The sequence below is a fragment of the Orcinus orca genome, chromosome 19 (genome assembly GCF_937001465.1).
Source record: "Orcinus orca chromosome 19, mOrcOrc1.1, whole genome shotgun sequence".
NCBI classification, from domain to species: domain Eukaryota; kingdom Metazoa; phylum Chordata; class Mammalia; order Artiodactyla; family Delphinidae; genus Orcinus; species Orcinus orca.
This window is the reverse complement of record NC_064577.1, coordinates 7,666,343-7,690,859: the sequence shown is the minus strand read 5'-3', so window position 1 is coordinate 7,690,859 and position 24,517 is coordinate 7,666,343. Positions and strand designations below refer to the sequence as shown.

General features: G+C 54.3%; 2 protein-coding genes across 6 annotated transcripts in view; both read left to right on the top strand.

Annotated features, from left to right (window-relative positions):
* Positions 1 to 54: 54 nt before the first annotated feature.
* SCARF1 (scavenger receptor class F member 1) lies at positions 55 to 14,297 on the top strand. The gene is made up of 11 exons (XM_004267065.4): positions 55 to 455; positions 728 to 789; positions 1,038 to 1,139; positions 2,191 to 2,716; positions 3,957 to 4,175; positions 4,576 to 4,704; positions 5,489 to 5,592; positions 6,085 to 6,205; positions 7,477 to 7,601; positions 7,693 to 7,839; positions 8,514 to 14,297. Exons 1-11 carry the CDS (start codon positions 238 to 240, stop codon positions 9,371 to 9,373), a joined length of 2,613 nt encoding a protein of 870 aa, XP_004267113.2. The 5' UTR covers positions 55 to 237; the 3' UTR covers positions 9,374 to 14,297.
* Positions 14,298 to 16,636: 2,339 nt separating this feature from the next.
* SLC43A2 (solute carrier family 43 member 2) overlaps positions 16,637 to 24,517 on the top strand; it is a 42,159-nt gene continuing 34,278 nt past the window's right edge. Inside the window, exons 1-2 of one of the 5 annotated variants that reach the window (XM_049701945.1) lie at positions 16,637 to 16,709; positions 17,590 to 17,809. In XM_049701945.1, the coding sequence (XP_049557902.1) occupies positions 17,650 to 17,809 (160 nt within the window). In that variant the 5' untranslated portion in view covers positions 16,637 to 16,709; positions 17,590 to 17,649. Of the gene's footprint in view, positions 16,710 to 17,089; positions 17,203 to 17,225; positions 17,810 to 18,453; positions 18,609 to 24,517 lie in introns of those variants that run through there. The other 4 variants (XM_049701946.1, XM_049701947.1, XM_033423278.2 and 1 more) reach the window with 4 other exon arrangements.

The window sequence follows — 24,517 nt, the reverse complement described above, 5'->3', positions numbered from 1 at the left end:
GGAGGCTTCTCCCAGCGTGGACCTCCACTGGGGAGTGTGACCTAGTGGATATCCATGGCTCAACCCCTCGCCTATCCCAGTACCCGTAACTTACAGCCTCATCTTCCTGCCCCCCGCCCAGACTGAGACCAGACCCTGAAGGCCCTGCTCAGCCCTCGCCATTGGCCTTCCTTTTCCTTTCTGTACGCTGGTGTCTGGTCCTCTCTGCGCCTGCCCACCCTCTCAGGGAGGTGCCTCATGGCAGCCCGCCCCTCCGGCCTGGTTTCCTCAGGAAAAGCCTTGGGAGGAAGCAGGGAGGGGGTTGGGAGCTGTGGGGGCCAGACTAACCCAAGCCCTCCCACTGCACTGGCCGCCATGGGGCTGGGGCTCCTGTTCCTTCTGCTGCTGCTCTGGACTCGGGGGACCCAGGGGTCTGAGCTGGACCCCAATGGGCGGCACGTCTGCATGGCCAGCAGGTGGGTCTTCTGGGGGTTTGATGGGGGGAGGAGGACACGAGGAAAGAGGGGCTAAAGCGAGAGGGGCTCGGGGACAGCCTGGAGGGTGGTGGGTAGCGGGGGCAGATGGTGGGATGGCCAGGGGCAGAGCGGGAAGGGGTCGGGGACACGGGGGCTGTGACCCTTGGCCAGGCCTGCCCGATGGGGCTGAGGCAGCATCCCATGTCTCAGGGAGACAGTGATCCACCTGCGGAGCCAGGCTGCCCCCCGGCTGACCCCTCTCTGCCCCACAGCCCCTCTGCTGAGCTCCACTGCTGCCCAGGCTGGAGGCAGAATGATCGAGAATGCACCACCCGTGAGTAGCCAGGATGCACCCCCCCACCGGAGGAGAAGGGAGGACAGAGCCCAGTGACCCTTCCTTCCTACCCTCCTGGGGTCTGTTTGCCCTCCTGAGCCCTAGAGCTAGGGTCCATGCCGTGGCCCAACCCCCCAGCCCTGAGGAAACAGCTCTTGAGGGGGACAGGCCACTGGGAGTCAGTGAAAAGGGCAGAGTGTCCCCTGGCCTCACCCCAGTCCTTCCAACCTGGGTGGGGTGTTTTTCAGCCATCTGCGAGGGGCTGGACGTCTGCCGGGAAGACGAGGTATGTGTGAAACCAGGCCTCTGTCGATGCAAACCTGGATTCTTCGGGGCCCGGTGCAACTCGCGTGAGTCCTGAGTCTCTCCTGAAGGATGAGGTTGCCGGGCAGGACTGGGGGAGAGGGGAGGCAAAGCTTGTAGGAATGTAATCTTAGAACAGCAGGGCCAGAATCCCTCCAAGCTTCGCTGAGGAGACTGAGGTCGAGACAGGAAGTGACGCACTCTAAGGGGATGTCCTGAGTCATCTGGTTTTTATCCCATCCACAGAGCCCTCCCACAGGTTCAGTTCTGGGCCATTCATCTTCCCTTTCAACTTCCGGAAAGATGCTGTGGATCCCCGTTAACTGCAGAATGGATGCATTCTTGGTCTCCCCGTATGCGCGTGTGGAGGGTGACTGGAATGTCCTCCCTCTCTGGCAGAAAGTGGGGCATGGGAGAGGGGTTGGTGGGCAGTTTAGCCAGAGGGCAGCGTGGCTAGGAGTCAGGGTTGAGAGGAGACACTGGGGGGAGTGTGGCTTCTTCTTCGACCCGGATGGGCAGCATTCAGGCGGGGGAAGTCACAATGGGGGAACCCAATGAGAGGAAGGAGGGGCATAAATGAAGGCACACCCACTTCTGTGTGACTCTGGGCAAGGCCCTTTGCCACTAGTGATCTTTTTTTTTTTTTTTTTAATTTTTTTGCGGTACGTGGGCCCCTCATTGCTGTGGCCTCTCCCGTTGCGGAGCACAGGCTCCGGACGCGCAGGCTCAGCGGCCATGGCTCACGGGCCCAGCCGCTCCGCGGCATGTGGGGTCTTCCCGGACCGGGGCACGAACCCATGTCCCCTGCATCGGCAGGCGGACTCTCAACCACTGCGCCACCAGGGGAGCCCATCCACTCGTGATCTTTAAGTGTGTTCTGGAATGTGGAAGTGGGAGGCTGGGCCAGTGGTACAGATTTGTGTAGTTCAGAGTCTGGGGCAGGAAGTAAGCTGTGCCCCAGGAGGACAGGCTGTCCCCGGCTCTTGGAGGGCGGGCCCGGCCCCCCCACCTCTTCCTTGTGGAAGGGGTCGCAGGGCGAGGATCCGTGGTGCCTGACCCTGAGCCCGTTGACCCCCTTCCCTTACCCCGACCCCGCAGGCTGCCCGGGCCAGTACTGGGGCCCCGACTGCCGGGAGAGCTGCGCCTGCCACCCGCACGGCCAGTGCGAGCCGGCCACGGGCGTGTGCCACTGCCAATCCGACCGCTGGGGCGACCGCTGCGAGTTCCCGTGCGCCTGCGGCCCCCACGGGCGTTGCAACCCCGAGACCGGCGCGTGCCGCTGCGAGCCCGGCTGGTGGTCGCCCACGTGCCGCCGCCCGTGCCAGTGCAACCCGGCGGCGGCGCGCTGCGATCAGGCCACCGGCTCCTGCCTGTGCGAGCCGGGCTGGTGGGGCCGCCGCTGCAGCTTCCGCTGCGCCTGCCACGGCTCGCCGTGCGCGCAGGAGTCGGGCCGCTGCGCCTGCCGGCCCGGCTGGTGGGGCTCCGAGTGCCGGCAGCCTTGCGAGTGCGTGCGCGGCCGCTGCAGCGCCGCCTCCGGCCTGTGCACATGCCCGCCCGGCTTCCGCGGCGCGCGCTGCGAGCTGCCCTGCCCCGCAGGCCGCTACGGGCTTCAGTGCCGCGACAGGTGAGCCGGGGCAACGGGGGACGCGGGAGAGAAGGGAGGGAGGAGGGCGTGAGAAGGAAGGGGAGAGAACGGGAGGGAAAGAGGATGAGCCGGAGAATGTTGCGCAGAAACAGACAAGGATGGGGTGAAAGGGGAAAAAGAGTCCCTCGACGCCCTAAAGTCCAGCCTCGCCCACCACTTTCATCCGCTTACTGTTAAACAAAATACTACTACCAGCAAGCCGTAGAAACAGATAAAGAATCAACATTGTGGCAAAAGGATTGCAAGGTCCCTCTGAAACTCAATAGCTTTCAAACTTTGACCAGTTCCACCCACAGTAAGAAATGTTTTACCTCCCATTCATATATAATATATGATGCGATATATATTAACTGAAGTAAAAACTTAACCAGACAACACACATATGTACACCGAAATGTTTTCTATTCTCTCTCTCTCTCTCTCTCTATTTTAATACTGGTCAGGATCTGCTAAATTGCTTTTATGAACTCCCTTCCTCACCCTACTAATGAGTCTGATCCAAGCTCGTGATCCCAGATAATTAAGTCTCTGGAGGGAAAAACTTCTTAAGGATCAATGAGATATTAAGATAAGATAAACCTTATTGGAAAAGTTGCTAAAAGAGTAGATCCTAAGTGTTCTCATCACAAGGAAAAAAACTTTTTTTTTCATTTTTTGGTATCCATATGAGATGATGGATGTTAACTAAACTTTTAGTGGTAATCATGTCACAGTATATATGTGAGGAGGTCATTATGCTGCACACTTGAAACTTATACAGTGCTGTATGTCAATTATAACTCAATAAAACTGGAAAAAATGTAAGATAAAATTCTAGTGGTGAAAACAGACATTTTATGCGTTTTCATAATGCATAAAATGGCATAGAGGATACACTACTGAGGACTCCTCACGCCAGACCTCCGAGATGGCATGGGTGGAATGGGGGAAGGGGAAAAGGGGAGGAGGGGAACCCTGGGCAGAAGGGAAGCAGAGGTTGAGGTCGTAACTTGGCTTCCCTGGCTGGGCTGGGAGCTCCTGGTGACCCTGGGACCCAGGGAAGCATGGGGCTCAGAACCAGGGGTTAGGAAAAGGCTGGAATCCTACTAGAGCCCACAGAGATAGTCTGCCCAGCCTCTTTGTTGTACAACACGGGGCAGCTGAGGCTCGAACCTGCCTGAGTGGCCCAGCTGGCACCGGGAGGCTCTCCTAGTGTTGCATGTACTCTTTCTCTTCCCAGCTGTGGCCACTGCAAGCAGAATGAGCCATGTTCTGCAGACACAGGTAGCTGCGAGTCCTGCGAGCCAGGCTGGAATGGGACTCAGTGCCACGAGCCCTGCCCTCCTGGCACCTTTGGCGAGAGCTGCAGGCAGCAGTGCCCCTACTGCCGGCTTGGGGAGGCCTGCCTGCCAGACACCGGGCACTGTCGACATTGTGACCCTGGCTGGCTGGGGCCCAGGTGAGGGGGCCAGCCTGCTCAGGGTGAGGGTATACCTTCCTTCTAGATCCTCACCACAGCGGCTCCCTCAGGGAGAGCGGCCTCCTCCCGCAACGCATACATTCACACAGCCCTGGGGGCCCGCCTGAGGTGCGAGAGATGAGTGCTAATGGGGCCCTGGGCACAGTTTTCCTCCAGCTCCCTCACCACTCAGGCTTCCTGCCCTCTTCTCGTCCAGGGATCTGTAGTCTGTCACCTACTGGGTCTGGCCTCAAATTCAAGGCCCTGTTTGCACCTGAGCTTCACTGCTGAAAAGTAGACAACTGGGTCTCTGAATCTACAAGTGTGGGCAGATGGGTGAGGCCCCTCTGTGGGGTCCAGGCCTGCCCTGCTCCCCATTCTGAGTCTTGCCTCACCTCAGGTGTGAAGACCCCTGCCCGATTGGCACCTTTGGGGAGGGTTGTGGCTCTACCTGCCCCACCTGTGTCCGGGGGGCCTGCGATGCTGTGACTGGGGAGTGTGTCTGCAACGCCGGCTACTGGGGGCCCAGGTGAGGACTGGGGCCCTGGAAGGAGGCAGGGGCCTAGGTCGGGCCTCTGTGCAATCCGCTTCCCAAACTTCCCTTCCTGGGCTTCTCCATCTCCCAGATTCCCACCCAGCATCCTCATAACTAAGAAGTTATTCCTCTTGTTGTGGGGTCTGCATCTTCCAGAGGAGGGTCAGAGTGATGCTTAATCTAAAAGGCCTGGCTCCTGAACTAGAAGTTACTTAGGAGGAGGGCGCCAAACCCCACTGTTGTTTCCCTAAGGTCTTCAGGTGGCAAAAACATAATCAGTGTCACTATCTCCAATGTCAGGTTTTTTCCACCTATAGTATCAACTGGAAGAGACCTCATTTTATAGAGGAGAGGACCGAGGCCCAGAGAGTTAGGGGCAGGGCTGGGGATGGCTCAGACCTCCAAACCCTGAGGAAGTGTCTCCGGATTCCATTGGCATCTTGCTAATTTCACATTAGCGCCAGGTGGGCAAGGGATGAGGCTCATGAGAGGTGGGCCCTGACTGAGGCTTCCACCCTGGGGGGCCTGGGAGCCAGGGGGCAGTTTGTGGGTGGTCTCTCTGGAAGATGGGCTTGGGGGCTAAGGGATTCTTCCAAACACTGCTAGGGGTGCTTAGAATGTGGCTGAGAGGTCAGAGGAATCTGCGTGGGCATCACCCAGGGAAGTCTGTATGGCAGGGGGTGGGAAGCAGTGCCCAGAAATGTACCCTCCCCTGTGCCCTGCCCACCTCCATGCCTTCTCACCCAGCCTTCAGCCTGTCTCTCCTGTCACCCCAAAGCTGCAACACTTCGTGCCCATCTGGCTTCCACGGAAACAACTGCTCTGTTCCCTGCGAGTGTCCAGAGGGAAACTGCCACCCTGTCTCTGGGGCCTGCCAGCTGGGTAAGGTGGAAAGAAGGGTACAGGGAGAAGTAACCAGGGAAAGAGTGGCCCTTTACATGGGCTCCGGGGCCTCATTACTTGCCAGAGAGGCTGGGCCCTCTTCAGAGATGTTCTCTTTACTTGAAATCTGTATGGGTGCTTTGGGGCCCCCTGAAGATGTGACAGAGCCTCTGTCCCCTGGGAAACCAGGCTAGCACCCAGGAAATGAGCGGACAGGGCCGGACACCGGGATGTCTCATCAGGCCCCAGAACTGAGGGCAAGAGTTTGCGGAAGAGGCCGTGGACCATCGGGAGAGGACCAGTGGGGAGGCTGCCTGGAGGAGGGGGCCTCCAGGCTGAGCAGAGTCTACATCTCTTAGAAGAGCGGGAGGGGCCCACAGGTGGAAGGTTCCCAGGATCTCCCCAGAGTAGGCAGTTCAGAGCTAGAGATGAGACGTGATGTATGGGAGACAACATGGCCCTGAAGAGTCGCCCGTCCCTGGCTCTCCCTAGGATCTCATGGTCAGGATGCCGCCCTCCTTGCGGGCATTCTTGTGCCTCTGCTGCTTCTCCTCCTGGCCATCGCCTGCTGTGCTTGCTGCTGCTGGGCTGCCCGGCTGGATCCCAAGGACAGGTGAACCCTGGCCCCTTCCTTCCCGATTCCACAGCTCAGGCCATGGGTGGAAGCAAGGTGGCATCTGGTTTCCTCTCAGGGGTGGGGATGGGCTGGCCTTGTCACACACGTAGGTCAGAGGTAACGAGGTAGCTGGCAGTGGCTGTGGCCTGGAGACACCAGATCAGCCATCTGCCCTCCTCAGAAACCTTCAGTGGGGGAGGTTCTGAGTCACGCGTGAGCAGGGGGCCCCGGGCACCAGGATGGCAGAAGGCGGAAGCACCGGGACAGCTCTGGGCAGGGAGGGGAAGAGACCAGGCCTCAGAAGGGAGAGTTGCCATAAAAGCCCGAGCAGTGGTTTAGCAGAGAATGTGGCTTTTCGAGAAAAGGAGGCGAGGAGGGATTTGAGCTCGCAGGCTGCTGCGGGGAGGCGGGGAATATTCCTTGCACAGAGCTTTGTTCCTTCACAAAATCTCTTCGTACTTCTCAGCACCTTGGAGGCTCACAGCAGCATGGAGGTTTGGAGCGGGGCACGTGGGGCAGGAAGATTAGCATTCTCAATTCCCAGGAGGACAAGGTGACCCAGCTAGTCACTGGCACGCACAGAGCCCGTGGCCGGTTCTCTGGACTCTTTGTTTTGTCCTGTGTGCTCGTATTAGTTCACGCACTACCCCTTGATCATGTCCCCCTCTGGGCTGTGGGGCATCCTCAGACCAGCAGACCCAGTAGCCTCCCCGCAACCCCGGGGCATAGAACCTGGAGGTGGGGAGAAGCCCCTCACAGGAAGACCGGGACATGTGCACAGACTGTCTGAGGAATGGTAATGATTGAAGCTGTCACTTCCAGCTTTGGGGCGGGGACAAGAGTGGGCTTCCTGGAGGTGGTGTCACTTCCAGAAAGATAGGTGAGCTGGGCTCAGCTGGGATGATAATAACACACTGCTGCATTTTGGGGCAGCCCCACCAGGTAGCTGGTGCTGTGCTGGGTCCTGAAAGAAGTTCTGAGATAGCAGTTGTCCCCATTTTACGGATGAGGAAGCTGTGGCCCAGAGAGGCAACGTCTGAGCCACAGTTGCTGCCTCGTGACTCTGGCGCCACGCTGCCCTCTGCGACAGGCCCAGATCTCAGGGTCAGTAGTTTGGACTTTACTCTGTAGTCATAGAGAGTCACTGAAGTAGACACAGTCACTCTGTCACGTGAATCTCGGGACCAGAATGGTCCTGGCCCTTTACTGCTGCCCCCGTCCCTCCCCAACCGGGGTCTCCCTCACTGACGACTCTCCCGTGCCCTCAGGCCAGCGAGAGATGGGACCGCTATGTCCAGGATGAAGCTGCAGGTCTGGGGGGCACTGACCTCCAGCCTGGGCTCTGCGCTGCCCTGCGGTTCCCTCAGCAGCCACAAGCTTCCCTGGGTGACAGGTAAGCGGGTGCTGAGGGTCAGGGGCTGCAAGGGGACAGGACTTCCCCTGGGGCTCTGCGCCTGACCTAGAGCCCCCCCCTGCCGCCTCAGTCTCGCACCACGATCCGGAGATCCCCTTCAACCATAGCTTCATCGAACCGCCCTCGGCTGGCTGGGCCTCGGACGACTCCTTCTCTACTGATCCTGAGTCTGGAGAAGAGGACGAAGGTCCTGCCTACTGCGTGCCACCCCAAGAAGGTAGCCCCCAAACAGCCCACTCAGCCCCTGAGCAGCCCTGCTCATCACAGCCTCTCCTTTATTCCTTCAGCAAACGTGTATCAAGCTCCCGTTCCGTTCCATGCCCTTCACAGTTCCTGGCAGTGGGATGCAGCAAAGAACAAGATAGATTCCTGTCCTCCCCCAAGCCTGTAGTCTGGTGGGAAGTAATCAGACACATGTGGGACAGAGTGATACATGCTTTCATGGGGGACATGCAGGTCGGGGCTCGGAATCCAGCCACGTCAGGGATGACTGGAGTCAGGGAAGATGTCTCAGTGTTAGTGGTATTCAGTTGAGCCTGGCAGAATCAGTGGGAATTAGCCCTGGGAAAGTTAGGGAGAGTTGGGAATGATGTTTCAGGAAGAGCGAACAGTATACCCAAAGGCCCAGAGGTAAGAGGGACATGGCCATGTGGCGCTGAAGGAGTTTTAGCATGGTTAGAGTGTGACATTAGTGCAAAGTAGGGTGGGTGGTGAGAAAAGAGGGTAAAAGCAGTAGCATCTGCCTGAATAGGCCCTTCCCCTGCCTCTCTGCATCCTCACGCTCTCCCTTGCCCCATTTGAGGGGCCTCCCAGAAGATTCTGAGCTGGGTAAGCAGGATGGATTGGGGCAGCCAGCCAGGTTTGGCCAAGCTCTTCTGTCTCCTTTGCCAGGGATGGTCCCTGTGGCCCAAGCAGAGTCACCAGAGGCCAGCCTGACCGGAGGTCCCTTCCCTCCCGCTGAGGATGCCTCCACGCCGTTTGCCATCCCGCGCACTTCCAGCCTAGCTCGGGCCAAGCGGCCGTCAGTCTCCTTTGCCGAAGGCACCAAGTTTGCACCACAGAGTTGCCGAGGCTCCGGGGAGCTCTCCAGCCCTCTCCGTAAGCCCAAGAGGCTCTCCCGGGGGGGCCAGCCAGGTCCTGAAAGCCAGGAGGCCGAGGAGTCCACAGGCCCAGAGCAAGCGGAAATGAACGGGGCCCCTCCTGGTGCCGCCAGCCCCAGGGATTCAGCCACTGGCCGCCGCCGGCTCCCGCTTAGTGGCCGGACAGTGGCTGAACGTGTGGAAGCCATTGAGGGCAGTGTCCAGGAGAGTGCAGGCTCTGTGACCACAATCTACATGCTGGCAGGGACACCCCGGGGATCTGAGGGCCCCGTCCGGTCTGTCCTCCGCCGTTTTGGTAGCTTCCAGAAAGGCCAGGCAGAGCCTAAGGTCAAGAGTGCCATCCCTAAGCCTCCACGCCGGGCCCTGAGTCGGAACAAGGGCAGCCCCGGGCTGGCCTCTGGCTCTGCCGATCAGAGCTCCAGCTCAGCCCCAAGTGAGGAGCTGACTGGGGCCTTGGAGTCTGCAGGGACTGGGCCAGAGGAAGTGGCCAGGGGGCTAGGGGATGGCATCAAGAGCTCAGGGAGGGGCCAGGAGCTGGTCCCTGAGGGTGGTCCCCTAGAACAGGATCCCCAGAAGCTGGCTGACGAGGAAGGGCAGGAGGAGCCCCAGTATGAGAACGTCGTACTCATCTCCGGGCCACCAGAGCCCTGAGGACCTTGAATTTCGTGAGTGGGAAGACTGGATGGTGCTTAGGCATCCGAACTGCCCCGAATTAGATGGTGTTTTGTGCTGGGAAAAGATCCCAGGGCCAGGAAAGACACGCTGGAGCCCCTGCACTTCCACCGGGACATGTCAGAGCTGGAGGCCAGTTGGCTCTGGCCCTGGCCATGCTCTGGGAGTGGGTCTGGAAGGCCTGGGCAGAGACCCCACAGGATGGGGTCAGGAAGGGGAAAGAGATGGCTGCAGGGACTTTTTCTCTGTTGTCCTGTACTCTGTTTGCCCCCAAAGGCTATTCTTTCCTTCATTTGCAAAACATTTTTCTGAAATGGGAAACAACCTAAATGTTTGATGCTCAAAGATTAATTAAAGAGCTATTCCTTATGAAAGGTTCCTAAACAACCATAATACATCAGGTCGTGTAAGAATATTTAATATGGGAGCATGTTCACACCATCCTGCTACGTGTAAGAAGTTTTCTTTATACAAATTTCATTCCTTTTGGTCTCAGAATACGTTTAGAATTCTTCCATTTTGTGTTTATTTTGTGACCCTTTTACAGACTTTTTTAAAAAAAGATGTATGTGCATAAAAAAGATTTGAAGGGGCTTCCCTGGTGGCGCTAGTGGTTGAGAGTCCGCCTGCCCATGCAGGGGACGTGGGTTCGTGACCCGGTCCGGGAAGATCCCACATGCCGCGGAGCGGCTGGGCCTGTGAGCCATGGCCGCTGAGCCTGCGCGTCCGGAGCCTGTGCTCCGCAACGGGAGAGGCCACAGCAGTGAGAGGCCCGCGTACCGCCAAAAAAAAAAAAAAGAAAAAGAAAAAGATCTGAGGGAAAGGCATCAAATGGCATTTTTCTCTGGGAGACGAGATTGTGGCAGATATTTATTTTCTTCTTAAATTTTTGCATAATTTGCAAATTTTCTACAGTGAACGTTCTTTTTACTTTTCTCACTGGGTTGAATATTTAAAATTATAATAGGCAATATTCTTCGTTAAAAATAAAAAGTACTAACATTATAGACATGTCTACAGTAAAAATGAGATTTTTCTTCTCCCCAGAGGATTCTGGGGGATGAGGGAGGGGCCAGACTTAATTTTCACGGAGTGCCTGTTGGTCTGGTTCTGAATACTTTCCTCACATACTTGTATTAGCCAGTCAGGAAATAAAGAGCAAGTCCCTCCGTCCCAGTGTGCAGAGAATCTCATGAACAGGTTAGATGCTTCCTTTCAAATGTTTTTCTGTGCGCGTGAAAATAAAACAACATACCGTTCTGCAATTTGCTTTTTTACTTAACAATATAACCTGGCTATCTTTTGATGTCAGTAAATATAAAGCTACCTCTTTTTATAAAAAATGGCTGCATGGGATTCCATCATGTGGAAATAACACAGGTTATTTAAACCATCCCCTGCCTATGGGGATGTGGGTTGTTTCTAATTGTTTTGATACAATAAATGATGCAGTGGACAACTCGGTCTACATTTCCTTTTGCATCAGTGCTAGGTTTTCTGTAGAAGAGCTTCCTGGAGGTGGAATTGGTGGGTTATGGGGTAAGAAAATTAAACATTTGAGTATTTACTCCAATTGGCCCTCCGAAAAAAGTTGAATGGCTTTGTGTTCTCATAAATTATGTTGACATCTATTTCCCCACACCCAATCTGATAGGTTAAAAGTGATATCTCATTATTTTAGCATGCACAAAAAAATAACTAAAGTAATAACATTTTTAATTATTAAAAAGTTAAACTCTTCGTACAGATAAAAGTTTTGGGTTTTGTTTTTTGGCCGTGCCAAGCAGCTTATGGGATCTTAGTTCCCCAACCAGGGGTTGAACCTGGGCCCTCAGCAGTGAGAGCGCAGAGTCCTAACCACTGGACAGCCAGGGAATTCCCCAGATAAAAGTTTTTTGTTTGTGGGGTTTCTGTTGTTGTTAAGTATCTTCTTTTTTATATATATATAATGTTAATTTTTTTCTTTTTTTTATTATTTTTGGCTGCGTTGGGTCTTCATCGCTGTGTGTGGGCTTTCTCTAGTTGCGGCGAACTGGAGCTACTCTTCCTTGTGGTGTGCAGGTTTCTCATTGCGGTGGCTTCTCTTGTTGCGGAGCACGGGCTCTAGGCACGTGGGCTTCAGTAGTTGCAGCATGCAGGCTCAGTAGTTGCGACACGTGGGCTCAGTAGTTGTGGCACATGGGCTTAGTTGCTCCACAACATGTGGGATCTTCCCAGCCCGGGGATCGAATGTGCGTCCCCTGCATTGGCAGGCAGATTCTCAACCACTGCGCCACCAGGGAATGCCTGTTTGCGTTTTTTAACTATTAAAAATGGTACCATTTGTGCACCCAATGTTCACAGCAGCACTATTTACAATAGCCAGGACATGGAAGCAACATCAGTATCCATCAATAGATGAATGGATAAAGAAGGTGTGGCCTAGGACTTCAGGTTCGAGCCCTGGTCTGGGAAGATCCCAAATGCCATGGAGCACCTAAGCCCATGAGCCACAATTACTGAGCCAGCACTCTAGAGCCCGTGAACCACAATTACTGAGCCCACGTGCCACAACTACTGAAGCCCGTGCGCCTAGAGCCTGTGCTCTACAACAAGAGAAGCCACCGCAATGAGAAGCCCACACACTGCAATGAAGAGTTGCTCCCTCTCACAGCACCTAGAGAAAGCCTGCACACAGCAAGGAAGACCCAACACAGCCATAAATAAATAAATAAATAAATAAATAAATAAATTTTAAAAAAAGAAGACGTGGTCTATATACAATGGAATATTACTCAGCCATAAAAAGAATGAAATATTGCCATTTGCAGCAAAATGGATGGACCTAGAGATTATCATAGTAATTGAAGTAAGACAAAGAAAAATATCAAATGAGATCATTTATATGTGGAATCTAAAAAAATAATACAAATGAACTTATCTACAAAGAGAAACAGACTCACAGACATAAAGACAAGATTAAAGTTACCAAAGGGGAGGGAGGGAGGGATAAATTAGGAGTATGGGATTAATATATATACACTACTATATATAAAATAGATAAACAACAAGGTCCTACTGAATAACACAGGGAACTATATTCAATATCTTGTAATACACTGTAGTGAAAAAGAATCTGAAAAAGAATACATATATATATTGGGAATTTTCTGGCGGTCCACTGGTTAGTGCTCCACGCTTCTACTGCCGGGGACAAGGGATTCGATCCCTAGTCAGGGAACTAAGATCCCACATGCCGTGCTGCACAGCCAAAAAAAAGAATATATATATATATATATATATAATTGAATCACTAAAAAAAGTGAAAAAAATAAGATCATTAAAATGTGAATTCTATGATTATTCTAAGACTGAGCTTCTTTTCATATCTTTAAAGTTATTTGTATTTTTCCTATAGATGATTTGGTTATATTCTTTCCCCAATTTTCTTTTTCTTTTTTTTCTAAATTAATTTATTTATTTTTGGCTGCACTGGGTCTTCGTTGCTGTGCACGGGCTTTCTCTAGTTGCGGCAAGCGGGGGCTACTCTTTGTTGCAGTGCATGGGCTTCTCATTGCAGTGGCTTCTCGTTGCAGAGCACGGGCTCTAGGCGTGCAGGCTTCAGTAGTTGTGGCATGCAGGCTCAGTAGTTGTGGCTCGCAGGTTCTAGAGTGCAGGCTCAGTAGTTGTGGTGCACGGGCTTAGTTGCTCCCCGGCATGTGGGATCTTCCTGGACCAGGGCTTGAACCTGTGTCCCCTGAATTGCAGGTAGATTCTTAACCACTGCACCACCAGGGAAGCCCTTTCCCCAATTTTCAATTGAGATGTTCATTTTTTTCTCATTGATTTATAAGTGCCTTTATATCAAGGATATTCTTTTTTATTTTTATTTAATTTTTTTTATTGGGATACAGTTGTTTTACAATGTTGTATTAGTTTCTACTGTACAGTGAAGTGGAGTTCCCTGTGTGCTATACAGCAGGCAGGTTCTCATTAGTTATCTATTTTATATAGATTAGTGTATATATGTCAGTCCCAGTCTCCCAATTCATCCCACCCCCACTTCCCCACTTGGTGTCTATACGTTTGTTTTCTACATCTGTGTTTCTATTTCTGCTCAAGGATATTAATTCTTTGCCCAGTTTGTAATTGGTCTTTAATGCTGTTTATAGTTTCTTTCTTCTTTTTCTCCATAGAAATTAAAAGTTTAAATTTAGACAGGTCTTTTTCTTTTTGACTTCTGGGTTTAATGTCACGCATAATGGAAAGATGGAAAGGCTTTCTCTACCTTAAAATCAGTGAAATAATCTTCTACATTTTCTTTTAGTACTTTAGTGGTTTTGTTTCTTTATGAATTTTTTAATTGAAGTATAGTTGATGTACGATATAGTGATTCACAATTCTTAAAGGTTATGCTCCATTTATAGTTATTATAAAATATTGGCTACATTCCCTGTGTTGAGCAACATATCCTTGTAGCTTATTTTATACATAATAATTTATTTCTTTATGATTTGCCAGCAGTGCTGGTGGGTTGCCTTTAACACTGCTGACAAAAAGACTGAAAAAAACCCCAAACCCAGAGAATTCCCTGGTGGTCCAGTAGTTAGGACTTTGCACTTACACTGTCCTGGCCCAGGTTCAATCCCTGGTTGGGGAACTAAGATCCCACAAGCCACAAGGCTCGGCCAGAACAAACAAACAAACAAAAACCCAGAATTTCATTCAAATTAGACTTGGATTCAAATCTCAGTTCTGACATACTTGTTTTGTGACTTTGGAAATGTTACTTAAAGCTTGTTTTTTCATCTGAAAAATGTGGATATGGCTATATCCCAGGTTATAGTAGGGATTAAATGACAAAGTATGTAAAGCACCTAGTAAATTTTTGACTCTCAATAAAGGTTCATTATTATTGGCATTACATCATTCTCCCAGCTTTGAATCCTTTGTCCCTAGAAGCTGACACCTTTCTCCTCTTCATTTATTCATGTTTTCATTCAACAAACTCATATTGTGCATCTGCTTTGTGCTTTCTTCTGTATTAAGGGCTGGTTAATACAGAATACAATATAATACAATACAAAGCTGAATAAGACACAGTTCGTGCCTCCAAAGAGTTCATAGTCAATGGGAAAAGGGAGAGACAAACAGATGAACAGATTGTAAAACAAAGCAATCAGTGGACAAAGATAATGGAGAATATCGTGAGTAGTAGTTAGGGAAGGCTTCCTGGAGGAGATGCTGTTCCAGAAGGGACTACGTTTGAGGGTCAGAGGTGAAAGAACAGCACCTGCAGAACTACAAGCAATTCCATGTGACTGGAACATCTTAAGTCAGCCAGGGTGGGGGAGGAGCCTGTGTAGGTCAGGTTGGAGAACTGGAACTTTATCCTGCAGGACAAATGGTAAAGAGTTCCTGAAACATTTTAGCAGAGGTCAGATTTACATAGCTCACTGGGATGGAGTGCGGTGGAGAGATGGATTTGAGTGGCTGAGATTGGAACCTGGATGAACAGCAGTTGCAGTCATAGACATACATGGGCAAATTAGATAAGCACTTAGGAGATACGGACTGTCTGGGTGGGGTGGGGGTGGGAGGGAGAGGGAGAATAACAGCAGGTACCCAACAAATATTTGTTGAAAAGGTGGTTCACGGTATCTGACTTCAGTAGGTAGTGATGCTATTATCTGAAAAAGGATGGGAGGAACAGTTTTGGGGGGGTGGGGGTGGAGAAAGTGAACTATTTCAGAGATGTGTTTGAAACAGTTTAGAAATGTGTATGGAACAACTGCCTGGAGACAGCCCTCAGGCAGGCGGCTCTAGGAGGGAGGGAGGGAAAGACTGAAGTTAGTCAAGAGACAGTTACAACCCTGTGAGCGGGTGAGATTAACGGGATAGGTAACCAGCCAGGATCCCCCAAACCCACAATGTCAGGCGTGGTCTGAGCAAGGTTGCCAACGGTGGGTTTACGGCGGCAGGGGGCGCACTCGGACTCAGGGACGTGGAGCAGGAGGCTGCTGGGTCTCCCACAGCCCTGGGATGACAAGGCCAGCTCCCAGAGCGTGCCAGAGAGACCAAGCGGAATCTGCGGGAGACCGAAGGCCCTCCGAAGTTGTTGGCCTAGTGCCTTCGATGGGGGAGATCCTCCAAATGCAGCTGAACCTCCAGGGCCTAGGTTCCATCCCCCTGCCCTGGCAGTTCCTCGGGGCACGTCCAGGTCGCTGATCAGAGCAGGAGCCTGGAGCCCTCCCGACCACCCGCACTTTCCGGGAGACCTGACTTGTGCTTTGCAGTTTGGCGCTGCCCACCGCGTCAACCTGCAGGGAGAGCCCTAACCTGAAGGAGATGTCAGGGAATGGGGAGTAAGGGGGTGGAGGTGGTGCCGGGAAGTGGGAATGGGGTGGTCAACTCCAGCAGGGAGTACCAAGATGACCGGTCTGGGTGAAGGTCCCCGAGGGGACCAAGGAGAGAGGGAACGGGGTGGGGTCGGGGGGTCAGAGTCTGGATGCGGCACCTGAGGAAACAACGTTCTAGGAGGCAGACAAGCCCCAAACTCCCACTTGGGGACCCCGAGGGACACCTTCCAGGGACCGGGCAGATGGCACCCAGAAATGGGGTCGATGAATCAGGAGAGCAGGGAAGAGGCACACCATGCCTGGATAGAGAGAGGTCAGGGGAGCCAGAATGCGCAGACAGCGCCTGGATGAGGGTTATTAGGGGCAGGAGAGCGAGGATTCAGGGCACAAAGCCCAAGACAGACAGGATGGCAGCGTTGCGAGGGGAGGCAATGGAAGTGGCGGGAGCGGGACGACTCATGCGGCGCCAGAGCATCGGGCGTGGTGCCCAAGGCACAGGAGAAGTTGGGGAAGACGAAGCGGGCCGGAGGAGAGCGGAGTGCGGGAGCTAGGCTAGGTGAGCGAGGCGGACCGGCGTGCAACTAGGGGAAGTCCGAGGGAGCCGGAACGCCGAGCAGGGGACCCAATCCAGAGACAGGGCTTCGGGGCGAGGCTCTGGAGAGGCGATGGGGCAATGCCTCTGGGGGTTCCCGGCAAGGCTGTGACTCCAGTTTAAAGCACCAGACCAAAAACACCGCCCAACGCAGGTCCCGATGCACCCCCATCTCCCTTGTTTGTCTCCTAGTCCGGCCGGAACCGGCTTCTGCTCGCAGCGGGGCGGGCGGGTGGCTGCTGATTGGATAAAGCCTGTTTCCAGCCCCCACTCAGCCAATCAGCGTGTGGCAGTGTTTTCATCTTGGGGTCGGAATAAAAGGGCTGGAATAAAAGGGGGGCAGAAAAGGCGCCGGCCGGGCCCGACACACAGCAGTAAGAACCGGGTGAGCTGGATCCGGGGGACCTGGGCCCCGGGCTTGGGTGCTGGGGGGCAGAAGGCGCACGAATAAGGGCGTAGGTTGAAGATGTAAAGAAGAGAGGAAAGGAGAGAGACTGAATGGATGAGGAGCCTCCAAGAAAGAGTTGACGAATCGAGGAGGGAGCTGGGGGATGGAGGGACGGGGGTCCACTTCCATGGAAACGAGCTAATTGCCGAGGAAACGGCCCCCGATGGGGGTCGCGCGAGAGACTCGCGCCGCCGGTTTGAACCGGCTTCTCCTCTCCCATGCGGGGCTCGCGTGGCCGCAGCGCCTAGCGACCTAGACAGCGGCCAATGGCGCGGCAGTTCCTGTGCCGTCAGGCCAATGAGCGGGCCGTGGGCGGGCCGTTCTGGAACTCCGTGCGCTGATCTTGTGGTTCAGGGAGCCCGGTCTGGGAGAGGGTCTCCAGTGCCGGCGGGCGGGCGCCAGTGAAGCCCTAGGGAGTGGCAGCCCTCAGGTATGCACCTGCCCAGGTATCCGGACCTCAGGCTGCCTCCCTTGCCAACCCCCAGGCTGTGTCAATCCTTCTGGGAGCCAGGACTAAGTCCACGTCCCTGAGCAGGCGTTAGTCCCTTCTTGTTTCCGTGCCTCAGTTTCCCTACGAGTGAGCCGAGGGAGAAGTCTCCCTGTCTGGCCGGGGCGGCTCTCCTGGAGCTGCGGGCAGGCGGACGAGCCAGCGGCGGAGAGGGTGGCCCAGGGCACGGGCAGGGCTGGGGCTTCCTTGCTGCGCGCACTTGCCTCCCGGGCCGCAGAGGGGTGACAAGCTCCACGCGCTGCGGCAGCGGCCCGGGTTGGCCGACCCGGCTGCATAGTGCCGGGCGCTGACGCCGAGGTCTGTGCGCAGGCGGCTGCAGAGCCGGAGCCCGAGCCGGAGCCGGGCCGCCGCGCCTCGCCTCGCCTCGCCATGGCGCCCACCCTGGCCACTGCCCATCGGCGCCGCTGGTGGATGGCCTGCACGGCCGTGCTGGAAAACCTCCTCTTCTCGGCAGTCCTCCTGGGCTGGGGCTCGCTGCTCATCATGCTCAAGTCGGAGGGTTTTTACTCCTACCTGTGTACTGAGCCAGGTGAGCCGGGTATTCGGACTCGGGGTGGTTCCTGGAGTGGGGGCTTTGGGAGAGGGGGGGATGGCGGTGTAGACCCAGCCAGCAAGACCGCCTCACTGCGCAGCACCTCCTAGTTAGCAAAAGGCCCATTTGATCCTCACCCAGCTCACACACACCCACAGTGTGTGCTGGGTACACATCACTGTCCCTGTTTTGTGACTGAAGAAACTGAGTCTCAGATCTTCTGACTTGTCTGAGGCCGCACAGCTGTAGACTGTAATAGATCCAGAATCCCTAAGTCCAGGGTGTTCTTTCCACCACCTGGGAACATGACTGGACTCCTTTCCTCCCAGTGCCTGGCACATCACTTGCTTTGCAGTAAACATGTTGCTCTCTGACTGTAAGAAAGAGGAACTCCTGACTCAGTAGCTGGGGTGCAGCAGGAGAGAGGAAGTGGCTTGGCCTCCAGCCGGTGGAAGGTTCATCTAGAATCTAGATGTTTTTCTGTCAGGCTATCATGGAGTCTCTAAAGGGCTTTTCCGATACAATTTCTTGTCTATTTTTGCTGCTTTATGATTTTCCAAAGGGCATTTCCTCCCACAGGCTGTGAGAACATCTCAGTGGCCTTCTACCCCCATGGGGGTGGGGGGAGGAGAGAGGTAAGGAAGATATTTATGGAAAGGACACTAGGTCTGTCCTCTCCCTTTGCTACACACTGGTGTTGCTGAATGAAGGCCGAGGATGCTTGTCTACAAGAAATCTAACCCCCACCCCTGTGTTCACACCTGATGACCTTGTGAAAGGATTCTGAATGCTGAAGGTCAGTGGGGTTCAGCCAATCAGTGGGACCCAAGTGCCTCTCACCCACTACCCTGCTACCCACCTTCCTAGGCAACCTTGATAGGAAATGTTTTCCTCTGCTCTCTGTCCCCAGCAGTGACTACCTAAGGGTTGAACTCAGTAATGTCTCTCCCCAGTACTTGTGTCAGCAGCCCCTGCCCAAGTTCCTTTGGATGGAGATAGCCCAAGTCTGACTCCCTGAATCACGCCACTGGCATGCCTTTTTTTAAAATTTTTTAAAAATTAATTAATTTATTTTTGGCTGCATTGGGTCTTCGTTGCTGCGTGCGGCTTTCTCTAGTTGTGGCGCGTGGGGGCTACTCTTCCTTGTGGTGTGGGCTTCTCATTGCGGTGGCTTCTCTTGTTGTGGAGCACGGGCTCTAGGCACGTGGGCTTCAGTAGTTGTGGCATGCGGGCTCAGTAGTTGTGGCACAAGGGCTTAGTTGCTCCGCGGCATGTGGGATCATCCCGGACCAGGGCTCAAACCCGTGTCCCCTGCATTGGCAGGTGGATTCTTAACCAGTGCGCTGCCAGGGAAGCCCAGCATGCCTTTTTTTTCCTCTAGAGTTCTAACTTTGAGGGAAGAGAAAGCTTTGGACCAGCTCATGCTGCCTGTCAGCCCGTGTAGAACCCTCCCTGGTCTCCTCCTCTGATCTTCCTAGGAGATTCCTGAGCATTCCAAGTCACTAGGGAAGCTTCAGCTGGGAGAGGTTAAGGACAGGAGAAAGGGAGGGGATGCTGAGCCTGCCTGAGGGCAGAGAGTATATCACTTATAACCTTTAGCCTTTAGCCACTCAGAAATATTTCCCAATAACCTTAGGGTTTTTGGCAGACCTTTTCCCACATCAGCAAGAAATCTCGGGAGATGGGAGAGTCACTCAGACCTTGTTCCTTAAACAAGCTTTCTGCTTTGCCCGAGAGATGTTAGGAGATTAATGACGCTGGAAGGGAACAGATTGGAGTGTTAGGCGCCTCCTCTCCCTCCCTCTCTCCTCTCCTTGTAGTGCATGACCCTCCCTGCTTGCCTCTGATGGATTCTTTCAGGCTGCACAGAGGGGTGAAAAAACACAAGGAAGCATCATCCCCAGATGAAGCTTGTAGCATCTCATCCAGACTGGAGGACTATTGTAGTCAATTTTTTTTTTTTGACCTACTGTGGTATCAGAAGGTCCGATGCTAGCGTTTTCCCCCCCACATCGTCCACTGATTTAATTTATTTTATGGTCTTGGCAGCGCTGGGGCTGGTCACTTCATTCCTGCCTCAGCCTTGGCTTCTTCCTTCTTTGAAGTGGGAGGAGTCCGGAGATTGTGCCGACGTAGTGCTGAGTTGGTGTTTAAGCCCTTGAGAGGCTTGCCTGGTCCCTCCTGTAAACCAAAGTGAAGGTGAAGGGTCAGGATTGTGGGTTGAACATCAACTTCTTATCCCGTGCCTTTGTTCCTGCCTCTGATTTTGGTTTTTCTGACTATCTGGCAAACCCGCTGACCCAGCATCCGTGGCGGGCAGGCCTGCTGATTCCACACAGCTTATCTCTCTGGCCTTGCTCCTTGTTTCTTGGAGTTGGAGTAACCTGTTGCCTTTGGGGGCCAGGAGTCCCTGTGTCTTGCCTGGCTGGGTGTGCCCGGAGGATTTAGGATCAAGATTTCTGCTTAGGCCTAATATTTTCATGCTTGGGGGACGGCTGAAGTGCAGAGAAGCGGTTAGGCCGTTTATTACCTTTATCGACTTCAGCTTGTGAAAAGCTGACCAGCCTACAGCTGACTGAAATGCAAATTTGTCAGCTTTTTGTGGCTTTTAGGACTGATGCTTTGGTTTGTTCTCGAAAGAAAATTTGCCTGAACCTGTTGAAAGGTTCTCAGAACTCTTTCTCGGGACTCCAGCCAGAATCCGGCCACAGACACGGTGTCCGGTTCCAGCATGTCGAGGTGGGAGACAGAAAGAAAGAGCTGGGTTTTCCATTTCCCCTCAGCTCTTTATCCCTGTCTCCCGGACAGTCAGGATGGATGACTGGGGCTGGGGACCTGGGCCTGGCACTTGGCTTTGCCTCCCCACTCCCCGCTGGAATGGACAGGAGACCGACTGGGTTCCCAGCCCCGGCTTTTCCAGAACTGTGTCCTTTTGGCCGCCGGATGGCCACTGCCACCACCCACACCCAAACTCTTTCTTCATTTCCTCTGTCAACCAGTGGCCCACTTCGACAGGGTCAGCCCAGGGGCCTGGTGCTATCTGGTGTATCTGACCTATACATTCAGTAAACATTTTCTGAGGGGCTCTGCTGGGCGCAGAGCAATCCGGGCCCTCAGGGAGTCTGTAGTCTGCCAGCATCTAAGAGTCATCACACATAGGCCTACATGCTTCCAAGTGGTGGTCCGACCCCAGCAGAGAGCAGGGTGCCGGGGTGAGAGCCACCGTGGGGATCTGGTTCAACTTGGGTTGGGGGGGGGGGGGCTCTGTGATATTTAGGCAGAAGCGTGGAGGGCCACAGGGGTGACTCAGGAGAGGAGCGGGCAGTGAGCCTCCGGGGTAAGCTGTGTTTTGAAAGAGAGGAGAGAAATGACAGGCGGGCAGGAGATTACTGGAGATCTGGGAAGGGGCCAGGGCCTGCAGGCCCCTGGGGAGACTGGATTTTATTCTCAAGGCAGGAAGAAGCCCCTGAGGCAGAAGAGATGGTCAGATTCACCTGTTAGCCTCTCATGAATTGTTGAGAGCTTGCCACACGCCAGGTGCTGGATGGGGTGGGGGTCCTGAAGGTGGGAGATGTGGCCTCTGCCCGAGGAAGCCACGGTCCAGCCCAGCCATGGACCCCAAGGCAGACTCCAGTTCTGTGCTCTTGACCACCGCAGTTACTCTGCTTGTGGTGGCCGGGGGGTGGCACCCCTCACTGAAACAAAGCAGGAAGCTGGCCCCCAGGACCCTGAGAGAGCAGGGCCAGGCCTGGTCCCCACCAGGCCGGACCGAGGCTGCAGATGTGGACAAGAGATGGTCCGTGCCACTTGACGGCCCTCCCTTTTTATGGTCTCCTCCCACCCTCAAAGGCCACTGGTGGTAGCTTTTGAAAACCCATCGTTTCACATTGTGTGTGTGTGTGTGTGTGGCCACGCCGCGTGGCATATGCGGGATCTTAGTTCCCTGACCGGGGATCGAACCCATGCCGCCTGCAGTGGAAGCTTGGGGAGTATTAACCACTGGACCACCAGGGAAGTCCTTTCACTTTTTTGCTGCGAATAGGGCTGTTTTCACTCTCTCCCCCCAGTTTATTTTGGATTTTTTTTTTTAACTCGGTACTTGGGGATCCAGGTTGGGCCCTTCAGCCTCGGGACGTGTCACAAAGGAGCTGGTGCCCTCGGCCCTCCCCACCCACCCTGCCTGCCTCCTTTCCATGACCTAATTTCCCTCCTCCACATCTGCTGGCCCTCCCTGGCTTCTTGGTGTCCCATTAAGGTCCTGTCCAGCTTGGTTGGCTTTCAGGGACCTCGTGGGAGCATCTTGGGGGCAGTCCCATTCTCACCAGGTGACATTAAGGGCCACCTGGCATTGCCCCGACACTGATAGCCTTGTGCGTCTTTCTTCCCTCAGCATCTTCTCTCTGAAATGCCTCTAACCCAGGTGGTACAGCGTCAGCACAGCCTGAAGGTTAAAAGCAGGAGCTCTGAGGTCCGACCACCTGGATTCAAGTCCAGCTTCCCCATATACTGTCTATGAGACCTCGGGGAAGCGACTTACCTGCTCTGACACTCCTGGTATCTGGATGTGGAACATGGGGTGAGGGTGGGATGGCGCTCGGTGAGACAGGAACCACTAGCGCAGAGCACAGTGGCCAGCGCACGCCGGCACTCTGCCATCACAACGCGGGGGCTGGGCCCTGGCCTACCCGGCATGGTCCTCTGACTGTGTCCTGCCTCGGTTTGCTGTGTCTGAGGCTGACCTCTTACCTACATACCCCCTGCCAGACTGAGATGCTGCTTCCTGTTGCCGGATAGACTAAGGATTTAAGAGAGACAGGAGATCCTGGGGCAGAGACCACAGCAGGGCGTCCAGAGGCCTGCACTCTGGGGGTTGGGGGCGCAGCTCGGGTTTGCAGAGGCCTGCAACCCGGTGCCCCTTGCTCCCTTGAGCATCGTATGGTCAGCTCTTCTGGTTTGTTTCCCTGGGGTCAGGGGAGCCCCCTCCTTGATCCAGGGAGGTTAGGGGAGCCTCAGGGGGACCACTGCACCCTCTTTTCTCCCTTGCTTTCTCTGTAAGGATTTCGTGTGTGAGTTCTGTGAGTGGGGCCGAACAGGGCAGGCATTGTTCTCTCTTCCCTGCCCCGGGTCTCCTCCTAAGCAGCCTTACGCCTGTTCTCTGCACACTCCGGACACGCCAGTTCCTTGCCTGTCTTCTTGGTTCACCTTCCCTGGCTGGGCTGGGCTGGGCTGGGCCGGAACGGGCCACTCTGGCCGCATCTGTAATAAGCCGGTGCAGGTGAGGCACAGAGCAGCCTGGACCGGGGTGAGGGCTGAGGTCTAGGCTGGGAGCAGAGGGGCACCCCAGGGGCTTGGCGCTTCCTGTGTGCTTATCTGTTTGGGTCTGTCTGGCCCACAGTGGCCCAGGTGGGAGCAGAGCGACGGAAGCAGCCTGGGTGTGACTGTGTTTGGGCATTACTGGATCTGTGATAATTCGTGTGGGCTGTTTACTGCCAACAAAGCTGCAGGCTCACAGAAGGTTTAGTTCCCTCTGGGGCGAGGGGCACTCTCGCACTGCTCCCTGGGCCGATGAGAGGCCCCCCGGGCGCCTCCACCCCCAGCTCATTTGTTGCTGGACATCACTGCCGGGAGCTGGGAGGGCAGAGGGCCAGGTGGCCCCGTTGGCAGGGATTTAAGAGAAGGTTGGTGGCCAAAAGTGTAAGGTCCCTGCTTCTGTTATAGCGGCTCTAGGATGAAAGATGGGAGAGACAGATTCCCTTCCCTCCACTCTAACTTCTCTCCCCCTGAGCCCCCCTGTCTAGTTACAGGGTGACCAGATCTCTAAACAATTCAAGATGTTTTCGTCCCCATCTTCACTTAGAGCAAATCAGGGAGTCTGCCTTGCATATGTATGTTGCCTTGGGATTTCATCTTCTCTCTCTCTCGGGGAGTATAGTCATGGATTTAGGTCCAGCTGTGGTTCCTCTCTGGGGAAGCTGGGAGCAGAACACCCTTGTGCCTTTCCTCAGACCCCGTGCTGCCTCGCTTCCTCTGCTCCCCATCCGATCATGGCTCCCTGCTTGTAGCAGCAGATCCCACAGCGCTCCCAGCCCGGAGTGATTTCGCATCCTCTAGCGCTCTCACAAGCCAGCGATCCCAGGCCTGGGGGTGCCCCCTTCCCCCCCATCCACTCTGTCGCACCTCTTTGGTTTGCCTGCACCTGCACACCGACCTGGAGGTGGCCGTTGCTTTGCGGACACCCTGTCCTCCCGCTTTACATTCCAGTTCCTGTTGCTGCTGGCAGAGCTGACACCCGAAACCAGTGCCAACAGCAGCTCTGCTTTTCCAGAAGCGGCCTCGCTGTGGACAAGCAGCTCAGGCCTGCTGGCTAAGGCAGTGCGTGTGACGGTTCTGAGCTGGATCCTAATGGACTCAGATGACCCTGTGTGTCATGTGTTTTGGCTGCCAGCACGGTGGGGCATCTTTTGGAAAGCTGAGAGAAAGTGGTGGGGGGCGCCGAGAGTCTGGCTTGTTAGGTTTTGTGTCTTTGGCTTCGGGAGGTTAACATTGGGGCTATAATCTCCTTCGATCCCCTCTGTCTTCAAGTTGGTTCCATGTGTCCTGTTTATTTCTTCTCTCTTGATCCTTTTGGCCAATGTGATCTGATGCCACTGTTTTCATTCATTCAGTAAACAACTACTGTGTACCAGGACCAAGGGGAGGTGCTGG